At 33.6% G+C, this 24,538-nt stretch overlaps 1 protein-coding gene across 1 annotated transcript; it reads left to right on the forward strand.

The window, feature by feature from the left end:
- The first annotated feature begins 21,444 nt into the window (after positions 1-21,444).
- On the forward strand, positions 21,445-24,258 carry LOC111893348 (serine/threonine-protein kinase CTR1). Its single transcript, XM_023889414.3, is given in 12 exon segments — positions 21,445-21,578; positions 21,651-21,814; positions 21,928-22,242; positions 22,371-22,411; positions 22,519-22,587; positions 22,697-22,797; positions 22,911-22,995; positions 23,078-23,176; positions 23,268-23,336; positions 23,520-23,651; positions 23,741-23,835; positions 23,947-24,258. Coding segments are annotated over 12 exon segments (1,383 nt in total). The 5' UTR covers positions 21,445-21,453; the 3' UTR covers positions 24,035-24,258.
- Positions 24,259-24,538: the final 280 nt, after the last annotated feature.

Raw genomic sequence — 24,538 nt, forward strand, 5'->3', positions numbered from 1 at the left:
TCCGAGCCGAAGCTCTGCCCGCGAGAAACCCGGTGTGTGAAGATATCCCGGTTTCACCGAAGAATACTACTCTTAGAGCTGTAGTGCTGTCTGATCATCTTCTGATCAAGTGAGTGTGTGGTTACTTTCTTCTAACGCATAAATACAAAGTATTTTATACGAAATACGTGTTATGTGTATATTTTGTTGTTATATGTGTGAATGTATATTCACTTTCTTCTACCGCATAGATATGAAGTATTTGCTATGAAGTATGTGCTAGGTGTTTATACATTGTTTGTTCTCTCCCAAATCTCTCTGAGTATGTGGAATCTCTCTCGAAATCTCTCCCAACTCTCTATAATCACTCGGGGCATCCCGACCCTCGAATTTGGCGAAAACAACCCAAAAATGGAAGTCCACGCGAAAAACGGACTTAAGGAACCGAAACCCCTCTCAGGAACCGAAACCCCTCTTAGGACCCGAAAGTCCTCTTAGGAACCGAAAGTCCCCTTAGGAACCGAACCCTCCTGATGAAGAAGGCTGCTGAACCGAACCGAACCTCGCTTAAAAGGAAGAACCGAACCCGAAGGTACTGTTCACTACTGTTCATTCGGTTCTGACTTCTCGCCTTTTATCTCCGAACCGAACCTCGCTTAAAAGGAAGAACCGAACCCGAAGGTACTGTTCACTACTGTTCATTCGGTTTTGACTTCTCGCCTTTTATCTCCGAACCGAACCTCGCTTAAAAGGAAGAACCGAACCCGAAGGTACTGTTCACTACTGTTCATTCGGTTCTGACTTCTCGCCTTTTATCTCCGGACCGAACCCTCACCTTCACTTCTGACCCTTCGGACCGAGCCTTCGGACTGGACCCCTCGCCCCTTCGGTTCCCTCTGTTCGTTTCCGGCTACAATCCTCAGCATGGACCGAGCCTCGGCCTAGGGACCGAACCTCGGCCTAGGACCGAGAGGTCTCGCTGGGAACTCATTTTCTCCCGGTTTCCGCGTAGTTTTACGTTTAAGGCCCGTTTTTAATTATTTTAACGCGGGGTTTTCACCCAAAATCATATTTTAACATAATAAACCCTAAATATTCACAATTTAATCATATTTTCATAAAAATCTTTATTTAAATAATAAAAGCAAGTGGGTAAAGTACAAAGAGGTGGAGTGTTGACTTTGCTTTACTTTATGACACAAGCAACCACTCCCACACCCACTCTATGACCAGCCACACCTCCCCACCTTACCTAGGTCACATCAATGTCCTTTCCACTCAATCATCACTCTTTCCCACGTTTTTGAGAGCTGAATATTCATCCTCTCTCCTCACTTCTCTCATTTGCTCTCATTTCACAAGAAGATCAAACACTCTCCTCTCTCACTTTCTCTCTCTAGAAATTCGAGATTCAAGGGCTGATCTTGAGTTTTTCCTCCACATTTGGTAAGCATAATCCATTCTCTTTATGATTATCTCAATTATTTCCACTCAAATCATGGATATCTTACACAAACTCCATTATATTTGTGTTAGAGCTTCGAATCTTCAAGGGATTCTTCAAGTGTTCTTGGGTTGAACACTTCTCTTCTTCAACACTTATCTACTGAAATCACTCAAGGTGAGTTCATACCCCTATATTTTCATGTTTTCTCAAGTTTTTAGGGGGGGAATACAAGTTAAAACACCAAGAACATAACTACACTTTTCTAACAGCCTTCATCAGAAAAGTTCAACTCCATTCACGGACTGTTTTGGACAACTTAAACATTTTAGTTTTCAAAACTGTTTTAGGTGTAAGCAGTTCCAGTTCTTAGCTTTAAAATGACTACTTTCACATCTCCATACGATTTTTCTACAATTTATGGTGATTTTTACAAAACTGCCTATCATTTCAAACACCAATCCGGACCAGTCTGTGATTATGGACTTTTTCACCCAAGTTGGAGGTCATTAAAAATCATGATAAAAATTATGAGTAAACTAGACACATTTTGGGAACTCTCAGAATTTACGGATTTAGTTTTCAACTTCGTATGATTTTTCTATGAATTTTCAAAAACAGTGTAGAAAGGTTGAAAATTTGTTAACAGCTTATAACTTTCATAACACTTTGTATTATGTTGAGCAAAGTGTATAACGATAAGTTCCAAATATTGAATGTGTTTCCTTGTTCGTTTATCATCATAAACTGAAATATAGTCATTCATGATAAGATTATTCATTCATTTAGAACACGTATATTAAGCTATAATGAGCATAGTTTATGGATTCATAGCATTAAAGCATTCATAAAAGAATTCTTATACATTACAAAACGTTTTGGATAAACTATAATAGGTATAGTTTATGTATCATTTACTTCTCAAACTTATTTACCAAAGGTTTTCCGTTTAGTTCACGTAAATCTGTTAATGAATAAATTTGTGAGTCATTCCCTTCGAGTTACTTCCAAAGTAACAAAGTCAAAAAGTCCTGTAAATTGTAACCAGAGTCTCTTGTAGGGAGAACGTGATAGTTGTGTATAGATCTATATTGGGTTTGACAAACCCACACCAGAGCTGCTTGCAACAGCTAGACCGGCAGGTCTGTGGTGACAAGTGTCATTTAACGGCGACGCCTGAAGAACGTCGTATTACGAGGCCGTCTATGTCAAGTATGGTTATGATAGCTCACATGTGGTATTAACAATCATAAGGTTTACAGGTTCTAACTTTAAATTAGCGAGTTATGTCTATTTAGCTCACTGAAATTACTTTTAGGTATGGAAAAGTACTTGTACGCCTTCATAAAAAAGGGGGTTTTATGTCGATTTAAAATCACTTTTTACATCAACAATTACATACTTTGTTGTATACTTTTGGTCTTGATATTTAAGACTACACATCATTCATTACGGAATTTTTCTCACATCAGAAAGGGTTTTATGCCAATTTAAAACCACTTTTATATTTTTAAGTATGACAAATATTTGTTCATTTTCGGTCCTGGTATTTAGGACTACATAACTTTTGTAAGGAAAATATTGGATTTTCCTGGTAACATACATCTCTTTACAAAGATCGATTTTCAAACTCTTACTGTCAAAAGCTTATGAACTCACCAACCTTTGTGTTGACACTTTTTCAAACTACTTGTATCCTCAGGAATTCAGTGAAACAGGAAATCAACCACGTTTTGAGGATGGGACGATAAATCGTCGAATAGTTCACTTTGTATCATAATGTAATTGATTTGAATCATGTAAACATATACTTTGGTGTAATTTTTTTTCAATTATATTTATGATGGTTGTATTTACTTTGAGCACTATTATACTCGTTGTTGTGATACTCTACATGAAGTCCTCCACCCCCGGACGTTTCCGCCATCCTTGGTTTGGGGGTGTGACAATAAACTAAACACATAAAATTTTATCAACGAAGATATCATGTTCATGATTTATTTTATAAAATGTTGTCATATTCTGCGATGACTTAATTCTAGTTTGTATTTTTAAGTAATGGTTTTGTTTTTTTATTTAACGTGTACCCATGAACCGAACCATGGATACCCATCTTCACACGATTTTTCTGGTTATTTTTTTCCAAAATTTGGTTCGGTTCGGTTTGTGCATGTCAGGTATCTCTGCCATGTGGTTTCGGTTCATAATTTTATTACTATCTGAGCTGATTCGCCCTGTGAACAACCTTAATGGCGATGGTATGTAGATGGTGTGTTTTGTTGTGATTCTACTGCGGTAGTCGTTAGGTTTTTTGTAGTAGTGGTAGTAGGACTTGTACTTCTAACACCTTGTTCTTTATGTTGTTCTCAGGTTTTTTCGAAGGCTCGCTCAGCCTACCGGTGTTGGAACTGCTATCTGATGCGACAGTTTCTCAAACTGTTTGTCTTGTTTTCTTTCATTTGATATTTGATTTTCATTATGGTTCTCCTTCTTTAAGTATCAGTGTTGTAAATGACTTAGGTTCCATCTGACGAGACGAAACGATGGTAGATTGTGCGGCGCCTAGCATCGCCATAGAGATCGGAGTAAACGTTGGTATTAAGTTGATTGGACTAAAGCTTGATTCTACTGCAGGATGTGATGTTAGACCTTTATCTTGCATTTTCTTATACGGATGGTGCCAATGTTACTATGTGGTCCTCTGAGTATGTGTTGACTCATTGTTGGTAACCTTTTCTGATGAGCACTTGGGTATTCATGCTACAAAAGAGAGATAAAGGGTGGGTTAGAAAGTTATACCGAGGGATAGACCCCAATATTTCTCTCAAATGCATAAGTTAGATGTTTGTTGAAGCTGTAACTGAAATTGCTCAGGTCTTGAAAGAGTAGTGCTACCTTGTTTATATGCGATGAGTTTCCGTTTATAGATGTGAGTCAGTCTAGTTTGTTGCTTTTCTTACTAGGTGTTGCTTTCATCCAGGGGGTTGGCAAGGGTAGAGCCCTTCAATAAAATAATGTTGTATTTTCCATGTTTCTGGGGATATTGTGTGAAGGTCCATATAGAGGATTTAGTTGTTGTAGTTTATTGTTATTCATTATGCTTGCTCCGAATGTATATATTATTGGCTACCGGCCAGTGTTGTATTTGGGCTTACTTACTACGTCCGAATTGCGTTTAACTCTGCTTGACTGTCCTCGTGTATGGTTCGTTCCCCATACACCATTAATTTACACCGAGAATGGCAATGTTGGTGATGGTTTCTATAAAACATGGCGGTTGTGGTGATGATTTACTGTAAGAAGACGAACCAAGAAGGTGACAACGATCTTTCAATGTTCGAGATCTGACGATGCTCTTCCTTCATGGATTTGTGGCGATCGTATCAGCGGTTTTCGATGGTGTCCAACGAGGCATGGAAGAAAGAGAGAGATGAAGTTGGCGTGTGTTAAAGATAAAGGGTGTAGGTTGAGTGGGGTTGTTAGGTGGAAGGGTTAATAGTTTTTGTTTTTTTTAAGCCTACAAAATAATTAAGTAAATAAAATAAATAGAAAATAAAATCATAAGGTAAAAATAGTATTTTCACAATTACTACGGACCAAAACTACAATAAAATTCTTATTTTGGACCAGTGGTGTTAGTATAAGTGGTGTTGGTACAAATACTTTTGTACCAAAGTGTCAATTTTTGACCAACAATAGGGTCCATTTTGCAATTTTTACAAATGTTTAAAAAGGAAAAAATTTCACAAACGGTCCTTATGGTTTTGATTTTGTCCCCAAAATAGTCCTTATGAAAGAGTTTTTGCATGAATTATTCTTTTGAACGAAACCTTACACTCTAATGGTCATTCTGATAGATGTCCGTTAAATGGAGTCATTAAGTTGAGATCATTTTGGATAAGGACCATTCCTAATATTTTGTTAAACTTCTCCTAACGACCATTTGGGAAATCTCATCTATTGACCATTTGTAAACTAAAATAAGAGTCCATTAAATCTTGTATGAGTTACTCTAAATCAAATAGAAAGACAAAAAGCTAAGACATAAAAAATTTAATATTTATATAAATAAAAAAAACAAAAGTTACCGATTTTAATCATCATGTAAATATATTATTATTTAATCTATAAATTATTTTGTTTTCTAAATTTTTCTAAAAATATTCAAACTACAGTACATCATTAAATATTTTCGTTTTGAATTTTTTACCTAAAAAAGTGTAAAGTATAAAAATATCATTTTATCTATTATTAATTTTTATGTGATTATTTTCGAGATTTATCTTTATTTTTTATACAAATATATATAGTTTTATAAAAAAAGGCGATAAATTATTTTTTCTAAAACACAAATCTTTTAAACTTAAAAATATTTTTATTTTCCTTTAAACAAGATATATTGAATGGAATTATTGTTGTATTACTGTTATGATTAGTTATTTTAATATGTATAACAACATAGGCTAAAAAATTGTTGTGTTAATTATAAAGATTTAATAATTTTATTATTAGCTAACAAATGTTTTTTTAATTTTGTTTTAAGAGTTTGTGTTTGTATTATAGAATATATATTCAAAATTTGATAAAACCAAATCATTTTTTAAAATTAAATATTAAAAGTTATATCAAACCCATAGAAAATTAACAGTAGTTATATTATAAAATAAAAACTGAAACATATTTTTACCTTCAACTTAAAAGTAAATACTTATATTTTTAGAATAAAATAGCAACGTATTATTATTTTTATAGTAATGTATTTTTTATAACAACAAATCACATTATTTTATAAAAATAAATATATTTGTATAAGAAAAATAATGATAAATCTTGAAAACTACATCACATAAAAAATAAAAAAGTAATAAAATGATGTTTTTAGGACCATCCATATAACAAAAAAAGATTAGGAACGTCACCACCCGATATGACTTCGACGTACACCACTCATTAGTTAGCCGTCGACTTTCACAACTTGAAGGCCGATAGTTCACAATTGTTACTTCTTTGAGTTTATAATATAGTTCATTGTTATAAATGTGTATGTTTGTGGATGTTAAATACTTGGTTTTATGTACATATGTATGTAATATAGAAAAATTAAAAATACATAAAAGTTATCGAACCATTTTGAACCCGTTAAAAAACACATTTTTAAAAAAGTGTTTTGTAGTTTTCAAAACATGTATGGTCCCTATCAAGTTTTTTACATGGGCCCAAAACGAAATGGACCAAGTTGTGGGCAATAATATAATATTGTACAATTTTTGATGCATTTTGGTGACGTATTTTTATTGACGTAAGGTAAACAATTTCTTTCGAAGATATCTCTATATATATTAAAACAGAAAACTAATTATATTACCTAAAACAATCTGCCCCTTCAACATTGATTATTTTAAACCACCAGATCAATTTCGTTGATGTCATCGTAACAAAAGGGAACTACAAATACGCCTTTGTTACCGTTTGTATCCATTTTTCATCCAAAATAGGGATTGTTCTTTTCCTCTTTCTTTCTCTGAAAATAATATCAAGAACTGGTGATCTCTCCAATTTCTATCCATGTTCTTCCTCCTCAAGAATCGATGATCTCTCCAATTTCTATCTATGTTCTTCTCCATCAATGCATCTCCTGGATCATGTTTGTCACCAACAACTTGAAATTGAGATTCACTACCAAAGATTATTCTCATTGCACTTTTCTTCTTCTCAAGGTATTTGAATTTTTATAAATCTCCAACTGGTTTTCCATTTTGATTATTCTAACGGGAATTTTGATTTGAATCACACTTATTTGGGTTTTAGGTTTATATTATGTGTATCCGATTTATGTTTCTATCATTGGTTTTTTAGTAGTCAAATGGAATTGGTATTGATTCGTTCTGGATTTGACTGCGATTAACGAAATCAAACAGGTTGTTGGATGTGAAGCAAGGTGTAAACAAACATGGGAAGACGATCCTCTTGGGTGAAAATTCTTAAAAATGTACCATTTCGATTAACAAAATGGTTAAAATTCTTAAAAAAAAGTTAATTTGAAGATTGCTAAATAACTTGTATGATTTCAGATATTGACCCTTTGGTATAGAACACCAGAAGTCCTTTTGGGTGCTACTCATTATTCAACAGATGTTGATATGTGGTCTGTTGGTTGCATATTTGGTACTCATTCTTTCTGAATTAATCGAGTCCGTTAGGTATTAAGTCAAAAAAACACTAATGTGTTCTTCAAATTTGAAGACAATAGTAGTCAGAACATAGTCGATGACATTGTTACCACTTACATATACTATGATTATACTTCTAAATTCATCCATCATTGCAATCTTACTAATTTGGAGGTACTAATTTTGATTTCTACTACCAAACTTTCTTATAATTCGTCAACATTTAGGATCATTACCATAATTAAAAGAAAATTTTGTTTGGAATTATATTGATTAGTTCTGTTTTGCAGCCTGATACAATTATATTTCAACTATTTTTTAAAAGTATATACGTATTATATCATCCTACTTTGCAAATATGCAATAGGATCCCAATATTTGACTCTACCAGTTAGACTTTGGCCAAAAAGTTACTTCTTCATCTCTTAATCTTTGGCTTAAGCCACTGAATTTGTTATTCCACAAAAAAGATTTTATAACAATAATTTTTTTAATTGTTCGTAACAAACTATGTTGACCAAGTCTATTATTGTCAATTTGTTTTAAGTTTAAATAACAAACTATGTTGACCAAGTCTATTATTGTCAATTTGTTTTATGTTTAAAGATAATCTCCTTAATCTTTGTCTTAAGCCACTAAGTTTGTTATTCCACAAACAATATTTTATAACAATAATTTTTTTATTGTTTGTAATAAACTATGTTGACCAAGTCTATTATTATCAATTTGTTGTAAACTTAAATAACAAACCATGTTGACATGTGATATGTTGGTTGCATATTTGGTACTCATTCTTTCTGAATTGATTGAGTCCGTTATGTATTAAGTCAAAAAAACACTAATGTGTTCTTCAAATTTGAAGACAACAGTAGTCAGAACACAGCCGATGACATTGTTACCACCTACACATACTATGATTATACTTCTAGATTCATCCATCATTGCAATCTTATTGATTTGGAGGTACTAATTTTGATTTCTACTACCAAACTTTCTTATAATTCGTCAACATTTAGGATCATTACCATAATTAAAAGAAAATTTTGTTTGGAATCATATTGATTAGTTCTGTTTTGCAGCCTGATACAATTATATTTCAACTATTTTTTAAAAGTATATACGTATTATATCATCCTACTTTGCAAATATGTAATAGGATCCCAATATTTGACTCTACCAGTTAAGACTTTGGCCAAAAAGTTACTTCTTCATCTCTTAATCTTTGGCTTAAGCTACTGAATTTGTTATTCCACAAAAAAGATTTTATAACAATAATTTTTTTAATTGTTCGTAACAAACTATGTTGATCAAGTCAATTATTATCAATTTGTTTTAAGTTTAAATAACAAACTATGTTGACCAAGTCTATTATTGTCAATATGTTTAAAGTTTAAAGGTAATCTCCTTAATCTTTGGCTTAAGCCACTAAGTTTATTATTCCACAAACAAGATTTTATAACAATAATTTTTTTAATTGTTCATAACAAACTATGTTGACATGTGGTCTGTTGGCTACATATTTGGTACTCATTCTTTCTGAATTGATTGAGTCCGTTATGTATTAAGTCAAAAAAACACTAATGTGTTCTTCATATTTGAAGACAACAGTATCAGAACACAGCCGATGGTATTGTTACCACCTACACATACTATGATTATACTTCTGGATTCATCCATAGTTGCAATCTTACTGATTTGAAGGTACTAATTTTGATTTCTACTACCAAACTTTCTTATAATTCGTCAACATGTAGGATCTTTACCCTAATTAAAAGAAATTTTTTTTTGGAATCATATTGATTAGTTTTGTTTTGCAGCATGATACAATTATATTTCAACTATTTTTAAAAGTATATACACATTATATCATCATACTTTGCAAATCTGCAATAGGATCCTAATATTTGACTTTACAGGTTAGACTTTGGCTAAAAAGTTACTTCTTCATCCCTTAATTTTTGGCTTAAGCCACTGAGTTTGTTATTCCACAAACAAGATCTTATAACAATAATTTTTTTTAATTGTTAGTAACAAAGTATGTTGACCAAGTCAATTATTGTCAATTTGTTTTAAGTTTAAATAACAAACTATGTTGAGCAAGTCTATTATATTCAACTTGTTTAAAGTTTAAAGGTAATCTCCTTAATCTTTGCCTTAAGTCACTAAGTTTGTTATTCCACAAACATGATTTTATAGCAATAATTTTTTTAATTGTTTTAACAAACTATGTTGACCAAGTCTATTATTGTCAATTTGTTTTAAGTTTAAATAACAAACTATGTTGACCAAGTCTATTATTGTCAATTTGTTTAAAGTTTAAAGGTAATCTCCTTAATCTTTGGCTTAAGCCACTGATTTTGTTATTCCAAAACAAGATTTTTATAACAATAATTTTTTTATTGTTCGTAACAAACTATCTTGACCAAGTCTATTGTTGTCAATTTGTTTTAAACTTAAATAACAAACTATATTAACCAAGTCTATTATTGTCAATTTGTTTAAGTTTAAAGGTAATTTCGTTATGCCCAAGGGTATAATTATCAACACGAGCACATACTCTACAAATTTTAATTTATTTCATGAATCTTATATTCTTATTTATGCATATTATCATTCTAATTATACCGTCAATCATAAATACTTTCCAAAATAAGTATATGTATATGGGAGATGATTTGTACACAATAATTTTTCTCCATTTACAAGAATTGATGTTTTAAAATGTTGTACTGTACAACTCTATAATGCATAAATTGTTGTGTATGGCAAAAAGTTGTGTACAAATCACTTCCCTATGTATATTTATCATGTGTCAATACATAGAATCCAAACATTATGATTAAATCATTTAATAAGGAAATATTATCTTTAAATCTTTTGAAATTCATGTACCTTATCAATTTCAAATCCGGTCATTTAATTATATCTTATTAATTATGGATGTAAATCATATATTTTTTATAACTATTTTAACTTAATATAATAAGAGGACTCATGCTTTCCAATTATACCATTTTCTATTTTTTGTTATGATATAAAGATATAGATATCTTATAAAATCACTCTTTACCATTCTATATATCCTTATTAACCCTATATAATACTACGTATCATACAAATCAGAAAAAAAATTGTTTCTTCAACCTCTCAATCACGAAAAAAAAATATTTCTTCAACCTCTCTTTACACTTGTTGATGCCTACTTCCATCAACCATCATCCATAAAAAGTTTCATTATCCTCTGTAATGTTTGTTTTTGTTGTTATATTATGAATCATGTATGGAGTGGTGTTTTGAATATGTTTATCATGTATGCAAACTGCTTTATTTTTTACTTTCTTTTGTGTTAAAATATTTAATAATTCTAACTCTTCTTAATTCACATTCTGTCATCGAACTTCCTTTGTCGAATGCTATTTTATTTCCGTCTTTATTGAATTGAAAATTGTTTTTTTTTTTTTTGTGAATGTATGATTTACACTTTTTCTTTCATTAAAACAACAATCATGACAGCAACAATCGCTGTCAAGGTGAATAAAACCAACATGTTGGAATATATCGATGTATTAGGCAACAATGCTTACAAATAATATGGATCATTTATGTTACAATCTCTTAAATAAACATGTATTCAATATATTCTGCCACATTGATCATAATATAATTTCACTTTCGATGTTGTCCCATATTATCATTAATAACAATTATATTTCAACTATTTTTTTAAAAGTAAATAGACATTATATCATCATACTTTGAAATCTGCAATAGGATCCCAATATTTGACTTTACCGGTTAGACTTTAGCCTAAAAGTTACTTCTTCATGCCTTAATCTTTGGCTTAAGCCACTGATTTTGTTATTCCACAAACAAAATTTTATAACAATAATTTTTTATTATTGTTCGTAACAAACTATGTTGACCAAGTCTATTATTGTCAGATTGTTTTAAGTTTAAATAACAAACTATGTTGACCAAGTCTATTATTTTCAATTTGTTTTAAGTTTAAAGGTAATCTCCTTAATCTTTAGCTTAAGTCACGGAGTTTGTTATTCCACAAACAAGATTTTTATAACAATAATTTTTTTTATTGTTCCTAACAAACTATGTTGACCAAGTCTATTATTGTCAATTTGTTTAAGCTTAAATAATAAACTATGTTTACCAAGTCTATTATTGTCAATTTGTTTTAAGTTTAAAGACAACTTCTTTATGACCAAGGGTATAATTGTCAACTCAAGCACATACTCTACAAATATAATTTTTTTCATGAATCTTATATTCTTATTTATGCAGATTATCATTCCAATTATACCATCAATCATAAACACACTTTCCAAAATAATTATATGTATATTTAGCATGTTTCAATATATAGAATGCAGACATTTATGATTAAGCCGTTTAATAAGTAAATATTATCTTTAAATCTTTTCAAAATCATATATCCTTATCAATTTAGAAACTATCATTTAATTTAATCTTATTAAAAATGATTTAATTAATCTATTTTTTTATATATTTTTATTTAATATAAAATCATGACATATGTTTTCCAATTAGATTTCTTTGTTTGTTAACCAACTTTAATTTGTTATCATCTTCACCAATATTCTTTAATTCCATTCTTTGGGTAATCATGATCATTCTTATAGACGCTTCAACAGCTCTATTTGCTAGAGGTGTTGGCAAAACTGTTATTTCCATATGTTTAGCAAATGGACATTGCTTACTTTTGAGTTATTAGCATATCACATTAGACAAACCTCACAATTGCAGATGTATTCATTAACATTAAAAAGATATAAGTTTTTCTAGACTGTTATACTAATTATTTTAAATTAATATATACTTTTATTTTAATATTTGATATATGTTATGTATGTTAGGACATTTAATATAATTTTGCCCTATAGAACAAAAGATAATTTTAAGATCCGTTTAACGGTTATAATCTATGTAATACACATATTGATAACATAAATGAGCAAAAATAACAATGTACTTTGAAAGTATGTTGCTATAAATAACAGATACTGTTCATGTTACTATTTTTTGTTAATAATTTTTTTTATAGTTTTTAGAATTCGATAAAATTATATATTTCAGGACATAACCCTAAAATAACAATCGAAATTATATAGGTTTTGTTCATAACCCTAAAATAACAAACTATACTTCGAAATTAAAAAACAAAACAAATAATATTTAAATTATAAATTCCAAAGACGTTTGTATGTTTTTTTAACGCGGGTTATAATCTAGTTTGTTAAGTAAAATACTAATTCATATTTCATTCACAAACATAACCCAACAAATTCAATTGTTATCACTTTATTAATTATTTAATTAAGTCAACTGGTTATTAATAAAACTATTTATTATAATATATATATATATATATATATATATATATATATATATATATATATTGTTAATTATGTATCTATTTATATGTTGTATAGTCTAGGGGTCCTTATGTAATTATTTCAAACTCTGTATTATTTATACTGATGTTTTCAATGCAAACCCTAAGGGGGATAATTTCCACATTCAAACATGGTAGCGAGCTTGGACAAGCCGCCAATGACCTAGTATACAAAATTAGTCGTGTTTTTTTTCGTTCGTTCTTCCTTCTATGGGTACGATTTCACGCCTGCCTCCTGCCCACGTGCTATGCCACCCATCGACTGCAACCAATTGTCTGCGATCTTACTTTTTGGTCGGCTCCAACCATTCACGTCTGTTATCCGCTGCCTCCATCTCTACAACATTCACGGTTTAGTTCGGTTAATTTACTCTAATCCCTCTTCCGAACGTTAGTTATCTAATTATTATTACGTTATTTTATTACCTTGTGTTTTTCGATTTTCCACACCATGACCATCGTTGTCGGAACCTCAAATACCATACCTACTGCACACCAACTTGTTTATGCTATAACCAATGTGTACAATTCCTTCAGTTTCAAACTCACATCTGACGGATCTAAATACAAACTTTGGTGTTGTATTTTTGAAGATATTTGTACCGGGGCTAAGGTTTTGGGTCAAATTACTGGAAAATCCGTACCTACAGATGATGATGATGAAGATTGGCACTCCATTGATGCTTATGTCAAGTCCTGGTTCTATTCCACTTGTGATCCCTCCATACTACAAGTTATTAGCAAAGACTCATGCACCGCTAAAGACATGTGGGACAACCTACATGAATTTTTTCTCAACAATAAAATGCCAAGAATGCTCCAACTTCAAGAACGTTTTCATAACTCAAAGAAAGGTGCTTACTCAATTCATGATTATTGTCATAACCTCAAACATCTCGCCGATGCTCTCCATGATGTCGACTCCGAAATATCCGAAGTCGAACTTGTCATGCAAATACTTCGTGGTATACCTCCTTCCTACCATAGCATTGTTGATGATGTTACCAACACCAAACCCTTCCCGTCATTCATGGAAGCCAAGAATATGCTTCTTCTACATGAAAACCGCGAAGATAACAATGACACGATGCTAGACCCGATGACTACCACCACAACGACTCTTTATTCCGTCCCTCACCAAACCAGAAAATCAAAAAACAAATGGAATAAAAACCGTAATAATAATCGGAATACTTCCAAAGGGGGGGGGGGGGTAATTCGGGTATTTTTTCCATCACTAACCAATCTGCAGTACAAATACAAGCTCTTAATTTGCAGGAATTATGGGAGCACACCCAAATACACAAGATACAAATTAATCTCCTTTATTTTTTTGGTGTGCAAAATTCTATTGCTTACCCTCATGCCCCATTGCAATTTAATGTTCCAAATCAAGGTGGCCCACTGCCACTCACGCTTCACATTGTCGACGCCTATAATCCTCCATTAGCCATCATGCGTCTTTGGCCCAACAGCCAATTGGACCTACATTTCTGCCCTAGCAGATACTTCAACGTCATAGCCACATGCTGCCTTTTTTTTTGGGTAGCCCATCAACTCATCTTACAGGCCCATTTCATCCGGATTTCGACAGCATCCCAACGCCCTAGTTTCTTCTCTTGGTTCGACTTTTCAAGCTCCAAATCAACCCACAGATTTGTCTTCAGTTTTCCAAGCAATGTCGATCCAACCTCCACCAGACAATCAACACTACATGGACACGGGGGCTAGTTCACACATGAATTTTAATCAAGGTAATATGTGTTCCCTCACTCCATGTAGTTTTAAATTAATAATGGTTGGTAATGGTTATATTATTCCGGTTTCTCATATTGGTCAAGCTTTTCTTCCTTATTCTCGTGATAAATTCTCTCTTAAAAATGTTTTAGTGTCAAATCAATTAATCAAAAATTTAGTGTTTGTGTGTAAATTCACTACTGATAATTGGGTTTCTGTCTCTTTTGACGCTTTTAGTTTTTCTGTTAAGGATCTTGACTCTGGTGCCCTTCTTCAGTGAAGTGACAGTGTTGGTGATTTATACCTGTGTACTCCTCCCACTCCAGTCATGGACTCCGCTTTCGCAGTAGTAGCGCTTCCCACTTGTCATCGCCGCTTAGGACATCCTGGCTCTTCCGTTCTCTAGTTTTTGATGACACAACATTTTATTTCTAGTAACAATAAATTTTCCATTTGTCATGCTTATCAACTTGGTAAACATTGTAAGTTGTCGTTTTCTTCTTCTTTGACTAAAACTACTCGTGTGTTTGAGCTTGTTCACTCTGATTTATGGACATCTACCATTACTAGTTTGGGTGGTTTTAAATACTATATTCTTTTTCTTGATGATTTTTCACATTTTTTGTGGGTTTTTCCGTTACGTTCCAAATCTGTTGTTTATGCTGTTTTTTGCAATTTTTGCATGTATGTCAAAACTCAATTTAAAACTAACATTCAATCTTTTCAGAGTGTGATAACGGTCATGAATTTAATAATCATCTCCTTCTCATGTATCTTCAATCGAATGGCATTACTATTCACTTTTCTTGCCCTTATACATCTCAGCAAAATGGAAAATCCGAACGATCCATACTCTCTCTTAACAACATTGTCCGTATGCTTCTCTTTCAGGCTTCCTTAGCTCCTGCATTTTGGACTGAGGTTCTTCTCACTGTTGTTCATACTATCAATCTTCTTCCCACCACCACTCTATCTTTTAAGACACCATTTGAAGTTCTCTTTGGGTTCTCTCCTAAGTATGACCATCTTCGGGTCTTTGGTTGTCTGTGCTACCCCAACACATCGTCCACCTCTCTTCATAAACTTTCTCCCCGATCCACTACGTGTGTTTATCTTGGGCCTGCTCCCGATCACAGGGGCATAAGTGCCTCGATCTAGTCACACAATGTGTCATCATCTCTCGGCATGTCATATTCGATGAAGATCACTTCCCATACTCTGATTTTCATCCTACTCCTTCCAAGTCTGATTATGTTCAGTTTACTCCGGACGAAGATCTCCCACCTGTCATCTCTCCTTCGTGGCACCTTCTACCACTGACCAGGTGGTCGATTCACAACCCTCGCCATACCCGTTCAACCATCCCCCCTCCCCAACCGATGGTCATCCCATGACCACTCGCTCTCGTACTGGGTCCTTAAAACCTCAAGTCATTCTGAATCTATCTACTACCTCCGACATCTCTCCCATTCCCAGATCCACAACTCAGGCTATGAGTGATCCAAATTGCAAACTAGCTATGGACATCGAGATGTCAACTCTCGCTGACAATCACACATGGGATCTTGTTCCGAGACCTCCTTCCGCCAACCTCGTTGGCTATAATGTCACAAATTTTACTCCCACAGGAACCTTGACCGATATAAAGGTCATCTCATTGCTCAAGGATTCTCCCATCAACCTGGACTTGACTTCGATAACACTTTTAATACGGTTGTCAAACCCGCCACCATTCGTACTGTTCTCAGCATTGTTGTTTCTCATCGATGGCCGATTCATCAACTAGATGTTAAAAACGCCTTCCTTCATGGCGATTTAACAGAAGACGTTTATATGAAGCAACCTCCTGGCTATGTTCATCCTTTTTTCCCTGATCATGTTTTTCGACTTCGCAAGGCTTTATATGGCCTCAAACATACTCCTCGTGCCTGTTATCAGTGATTCACCATCTTCATCTCGTCGCTTGGCTTCTCTAGCAGTCCTTCGGACACGTCTCTTTTTACTTTTCACCGTGTCACCGAAATCATCTATCTTCTTCTTTATGTGGACGATATCATCCTTACTGCTTCCAGCCTAGCGCTTGTCACGCGCGTGATCACTCGTCTCTCGTCTGAGTTTGCCACGACAGACTTAGGTCCCCTCACCTTCTTTCTCGGCATTACTGCTACTCGATCCTTAGACAACCTGTTTCTTTCCCAGGCTGCCTTTGCCAAGGAGATTCTCTCTCGTGCCAATATGCTTTCCTGTAACCTGTTCAGCACTCCGACAGATACTAAATCCAAGCTCCCTCCCTCTGGAAAGCAGGTTTATGATCCAACCCTTTACAGAAGTCATGCGGGAGTGTTACAGTATCTGACTTTCACTCGTCCAGATATTGCGTATGCAGTTCAACAGGTCTGTTTGTTCATGCATGATCCTCGCGAACCACACTTCCATGCCCTTAAGCGAATCCTTCGTCATTTAAAGGGTTCTCTTCATCATGGTATGTTCATCCGTCCGTCTCATGTCGATCGTTTGGTCCTCTACTCTGATGTTGGGCCAGCTGTCCTTCGACTCGTCAGCCCACTTCTGGTTTCTACGTTTATCTAGGTAATAATCTTGTCTCATGGTCCTCCAAACATCAACACATCGTCTCTCGGTCTAGTGTCGAAGCTAAGTATCGGGGGGTAGCTAATGTGGTTGCTGAAATTGCTTGGCATCGAAACCTTCTCCTTGAGCTTTCCTGCCCCTTGACTTGCTCTACGGTTGTGTTCTGTGATAATGTGAGTGCCATATACCTTGCTTCGAACTTGGTTCAGCACCAAAGAATGAAACATGTGGAAATAGATTTGGATTTTGTCAAGGAAGGTGTTGCTATTGGTCAAGTTCTTGTGTTGCATGTCCCTTCAGCTCATCAGTTTGCAGATATCTGTACTAAAGAACTTCCTACTCAGCTATTTCTAGACTTTCAGGATAGTTTAAGCACTCAGGAACCTCCCGCTCAAACTGAGGGGGATTTTTAATTATGTATATATTTATATGTTGTATAGTCTAGAGGTCCTTATGTAATTATTTCAAACCCTGTATTATTTATACTGATGTTTTCAATGCAAACCCTCAGGGAGATAATTTCCAGACTCTCTCTCTCTCTCTCTCACACACACACATACACACACACACACATATATATATATATATATATATATATATTAAAAATAATACTTTTATTAATAAAATGTTTTGTTTAATTAACAAATTAATAAAGTGATAACAATTGAATTTGTTGGGTTGTGTTTGTGAATGAAATATAAATTAGTTTTTTACTTAACAAATATCTTAGAAAAAAATTGTTTACCTTACGTCAATAAAAATGAGTCGTCAAAATGCATAGAAATTATACAATATTGCATCATTTCCCACAAGACGTTTCTTCCCTCTTTATATTTAGAAAAAGGGGAAATGACTTCAGAAAGTAATTAACTTTTCAGTAATTTTATATTTGGATAATTATCTTTTTTTTCCTTTTCAATAAGTTTATATTTGGATAAAAAATTTGTTTGAAGTATTCACATATGACCATTATAACCGGCTGTAGCAGGTTACATCCTAGATGTAAACACTTTCAACAAGTTTCTTACATAAATGTGTACAAAAAAATAGTTACCCAAATATGTACAAAACGAAAAATAAGAGTAAATTACAGGAATGACCCTGTGGTTTGAGGGAATTTGTTTTTTTAGTCGCAAACTTATTTTTTTTTAACTCAGATGGTCTCTACTGTTTATTTTTGTTGCGTGTTTGGTCCATGTCTTACCTAAACTGACTATTATGCCCTTATTAATTTATTTTTTATTAATTTTCTTATTTAGGTATTTATTTTTTTAATATTTTAAAAAATTAATAGACCTCACATATTTGTATCTCATCATCTTTAGTGCACAATATCATTTGATTTAATAGTTGACCCAGCCCCTTGTTGTTTGAAAAAAACCCTCCACTTCAATTGGTATTTTTTCATGAAAAACACACATGAGATAACAAATCTAGTGTTTCACTAAGATTTCAAATAGTGGTCCCGAATACAAGTTGATTCTATTTTGCCTCTTCCTCAGTGAAAGATGATCAAACAATTCACAATCATGGTCCATGCGGATCGGATAATCCCAACAATATACATTGTCTCTTCATCTTCGGTGGGTGAGGATATACAAATATGTGACGTTTATTAATTTTTTTTAAATATATAAAAAATAAATACATAAATAAGAAAATTAATTAAAAAAGAAATTAATAAGGGTACAATAGTCTTTTTAGGTAAGACAAGGACCAAACATGCAACAAAAATAAACGGTAGGGACCAAACACGCAACAAAATTAAACAGTAGGGACCAAACGCACAATAAAAATAAACAGTAGGGACCATCCGAGTTAATAAAAATAAGTTAGGGACCAAAAACACAAAATCCCCCAAATCACACGGATCATTCGTGTAGTTTACTCTTACTTTTCGTTTTGTTCATATTTGAGTAACTATTTTTTTTCTACACATCTAGGTAACGAACTTATTGAAAGTGTTCACATCTAGGATGTAACCTGCTACAGTCGGTCATAATGGTCACATGTGAACACTTCCAACATGTTTGTTACCTAGATGTGTAGAAAAATAGTTATCCAGATGTGAACTTATTGAAAAATTAATTGCCTTCCCAAGTCATTTTCCCTTAGAAAAACAGTAAATTAAGCAAATGGTTCATTTCGTTTTGGGCCCACCTTAAAAACTCTGTAGAGGCCAACATGGTTTTGAAAATTACAAAACACTATTTCAAAAACATGTTTTTTATTTGAGTCGGTGTGGGGATTGATTTTGGTTTAATGGGTTCAAAATGACAAAATTGGAAGTTTTGTTGCTATGCTACCTTAAGAATTATAAGTTTGGTCAAAACTATCAAGAGTTGCAGCAGTAGTCAAAAATGTTTTTTTTTTAATTTGTTTGAAGGCTTAACAATCGTCTATGACCTCCGTTTAGATGTGGGTAAATCTATCAATTCACATATTCTTCTTCAATATCTAAATAATTTAACATCCATTACCCTCATTAATATATGTCAATGTATGTTTTCCCCCTCATGGCTACTTAACCCTAAATTTCTTTTCTCCTGTAAGTCCCTAATTTGGCCGTGTATCAGTCAGATCCGTTTGATGGTGCGGAATCCCAATCAAACGGATGATGTCAGATCAAATAGAAGAGAAGGAGAAGAAGAATAATATGAATCTTGAATATATTGATAATATGAATTAAGTTCCTTACACAAGATTCACCCACACAAACGTTCCTTTCTCTCTGGCCGTAAACTCCTTAGGGTTCATCAATCTATTCCTCACACCCTAATACCTATATTTATACTAAGGGAACATGGGCCGGAAACAAATGGGCCGTAAATGAGTTTACGGCCGTAAGGTGCACTACAAGAAAAAAGGCCTTTTACGACGCGCAAAATACGACGCTCATTGATCTATGTTACGCAAAGGAGAGTGACATTAGAAAAATGTCATCTCTTCAAAAAATTTTAGGATAGAAGACACGCATTATTGCGCGCCCTTAAATTAGTGTCTAAAAAAAACACGGAGGGCACCTATAATAAAATGTGCGTCGTCTAAGGATGTCGCTTTATATTTTTTAATGGAACGTGCGTTCCATCCTTTAATAGTGGGGGAAAGGGGGAAATGAAATTCTGAAAAAATTAAAAACACCGCCAAGCTCTCCTCTACCTTCTTTCAATCGTTCTTCTCTCTCTCTCTCTCTCTCAATCAAATACCAAAAATCGACTATTGTTGGAACTAGGTTTCCGGTTCTTAGTGAAATCGAAGGTTTTTTGGTCACCAGGCCATGAAATTGATCAAAGGTTTTTTGGCCTAGAACCACCAGGCCACCTTTTTCCTCCATCCATGTCCCTCCTTTCTGTCTATCTCTAACAGACCACTGCAACATCACATTCACTTCCTAAAAGATTGTGTGGATTCTGATATGCGATTTTTAGTTGTGAGGTTCCTGAAATCATATTTTTGACCTCAATCGATATTTTCATATTTTTGAAATTCTTAAAATCCTCTTCGATTAAACGAATCCCTAAAACCCCGCCTCATACCCACCTCCAACCCACACCGAATCTTTAGGCATCGCACGCCGACGATGTACATGCCTTATCGACCAACACTTCATCCACTATTACCATTTGTAGCTCTCTCACCCCATCTTCACTATTAAACCTTGCGAAATCCTTATATAACATTCCGACGACAATCAGATTCCGGCGCTCTATGACTGTCAACCGGAGCAGAAACCTAATTTCAAGTCAATGGCCTGTGTGTATATTCTGGTACAGAACTCGGAGGAGGAGGTACGAGTGGATTTGGAACAACTTCTTAGAGAAGGCAACTGATATCCTTGACATCTTAAGGCCGAACAAGTGCCTCTCGATCTCATTTCACCATTTATAGTTCCATTACAGAGTTTATAACTATGAACATGTTCTGAACAACAAGCGCCTCTCGTCATGCTTTTTCAATTGCAGATTCTGATTTTAGGTCATCTCCTCTCCTCGCCTCTTCTTTGTTTCTTTTCTATTCTACTTCTACATATATATGATTTAAATTCAATATATATTATATGATGGAGCTGGCTACTTATATATATTGATGGAAATTAATATATATGGATGCATATGCAGAAACTGGCAGACTATGTGGGACTACCTTGTCGCATAGCTCGAGGCTGCAAGTATTGTGTTGAAGATCATAGATCCTCATGCCTTGTCAAAATTCAAAACGATAAATCCACAAGGTCAAATTCTTATATCTAATTTCATTGTTTATTTTATTTTTATTAATGTATGTTTTGTTTAATTATATGTAGGGAGTATGTAATGGATCTAATTGGGCAACCAGGAAACATGTATAATCCGGATTCATCAATAAATGGAGATATACTTTCTTCGGTGCCTTCACCATTTCAAAGCTCTCATTTGAAAGAAGTTGAACAAGTTTATGTGGACCGAGCATCCATTTCTCAAGTGAAGAGTACGTGGTTATTAATTGTTAATTAATATACATACATACATACATAAAACTGTCCCGGCCCCCTAAATAATGTATATGATGAATTAATGTGGTAATTAAATGAATGCATGCAGGCATTGAAGGAGGAGGGGGAGTATGTGAGGAAGAAAGCAGTGTAGTAGAATCAAAGGAAATGAGATGTGTCCCGGTCCCAGTCCCAATCCCAATTGATAGAAACTATAGAGTTTGTGAGATGATTGAAACGCCAAAAGCAGTGGAATACAGTAGTAGTGAGCAGTTATCAGATATTGATCAAGGCAAGAGTACAATTAGAAGCAATAGTTTTCCTGTGACTGCTCCAAGGTACTTGACCCTTGAGCCATCTCTTGCAATGGACTGGCTGGAGATAGCTTGGGATGACTTGCATATCAAGGAGCGTATTGGTGCTGGTAACCATTCGCCATTAACCATTACCTTAATTACTACTCCAAACTCCAAATCATTTATATTATATACTATAACTACTTAATTAATAAAATATAGCATTAACATACATGGGTAATGTTGGTTGTTTCAGGCTCTTTTGGGACAGTGCATCGAGCAGAGTGACATGGATCGGTTGGTCTTTTTCTATAACCAAAACACAATGCATCATTGATTATATACTATTATTTTCAGAATCTAATTAATTTAACTCTTTTGTTTTTTATTGTACGTATGTGTAGGATGTGGCAGTTAAGGTATTAACTGTCCAGGACTTCCAAGATGATTAGTTGAAGGAGTTTCTGAGGGAGGTATATATATAGTATAACTATAACAAACATTATTTCTATATTTATAATGTATGTTTTTATATAAAAAATTATATTCTAAATTTGGTGTTGAATATTGGTTTGTTGTAAGGTTTCAATTATGAAACGAGTGCGGCATCCGAATGTGGTTCTGTTCATGGGTGCAGTGACTGTTCGCCCACATTTTTCAATAGTGACAGAGTACTTACCTAGGTAGCCTAACCTCCCTTTTCATTTTATATACAGTATAACTCAATCAATATCATTATCATGCATGGAAAGTTGCTTTTTGTTATATATAACTGATGATGAAACATTAATTACAGGGGTAGTCTATTTCGTCTTATACATCGACCAACAGCTGGTGAAATTATGGATCAAAGGCGACGTATACGCATGGCTTTGGATGTGGTTGGTTAATTACACTAAATTTTTATTATTATGAATCTTGCATTTCAACAATAATTAAAATAATTATTATTTGTTGTTGCAGGCAAAGGGTATCAATTATCTTCATTGTCTTAATCCTCCAATCGTTCACTGGGATCTCAAATGTCCAAACTTATTGGTCGATAAAAACTGGACTGTCAAGGTACTTACATTAATCCAACACGTACTTAATTTGTAACTAACCGTTTTCTGTATTTAACCCACATGTTATATATAAATGTACGTATTTGTAGGTTTGTGATTTTGGGTTATCCAGATTTAAAGCAAATACTTTCATATCATCAAAATCTGTTGCAGGAACAGTAAGCTTCTGTAATTACAGTTTGTTAGTCGTTTCTTGTCCTGTCTGAAATATACCATATATGCACATGTAATTATAATATACTAGTATAAGTAATTAACTGTTTCTTTTATATATATATATATATATATATATATATATATATATATATATATATATATATATATATATGTAATGATGACAGCCTGAATGGATGGCCCCTGAATTCCTGCGTGGTGAGCCCTCGAATGAAAAATCTGATGTTTACAGTTTCGGTGTCATCTTGTGGGAGCTCGTCACCATGTAGCAGCCATGGAACGGACTCAGCCCTGCCCAGGTCAGCTTAATCATAAATAAATTAAAATAATCCTTTTATTTATCATATAAGGGAAAAAATCTTTTTTAAATTACTTAAATTATATTCAGGTTGTGGGAGCAGTGGCTTTCCAGAACAGGAAACTAACGATACCCATCAACACCCCTCCGGCATTAACTTCACTCATGGAATCATGTTGGGCCGAGTAAGATTTAACAAACACTTGCCATCTATCTATCTATCTATCAATCTTTTTATCTCAGCTCCTCTTGTACTTTTTCTAAACTGGTTAATTAATTTTCCATGTGTTTCACAGTGATCCTGCTCAACGCCCAACTTTTAAGAGCATTGTTAACTCTTTAAAGAAGTTGCTCAAGTCTCCAGCACAAATGGGACCTCCATGAATTCACGACTACATTTACATTCTCTTCTCTTCTCATTTTTCTTTTTTTCTGACATTTTCATATATACCAAACTACCTGAACCTGCAAATGGTTCTATAAACATCTAGATAAACTATCATAAATCGAAACATCCTCAAGGGATCAACTAAAATATGTAAAACTTAAAAGGGCTAGCTTCAGGTTTATGGACCTAGCTAGCTAAGTAATCCATATAAGTTTCTTAATTACTTCTTCACAATTCAATCCTAGTAATGCATTACATTTGAGAAACAACAATATTTAATTGTTACTTATTTTTAACAACTGCATGTTTGTTTCTAAATTGGTTCAACAACATAACTTGGGGTGATAAATGGTAGGTTTTTATTAAAAATTTTAACTTTTTTAGATTTTTTTTAATGTTGTCTATTTTCTCTCCTATTATGTTTGTCTGAATTAGAACTTAAAAGAAGAGATCTCAGAGGCCATTGATCAGCTAAGGGAAGTTGAATATGAAGTCATTAT

Source organism: Lactuca sativa, chromosome 6, assembly GCF_002870075.4.
Source record: "Lactuca sativa cultivar Salinas chromosome 6, Lsat_Salinas_v11, whole genome shotgun sequence".
In the NCBI taxonomy this organism is placed as follows: domain Eukaryota; kingdom Viridiplantae; phylum Streptophyta; class Magnoliopsida; order Asterales; family Asteraceae; genus Lactuca; species Lactuca sativa.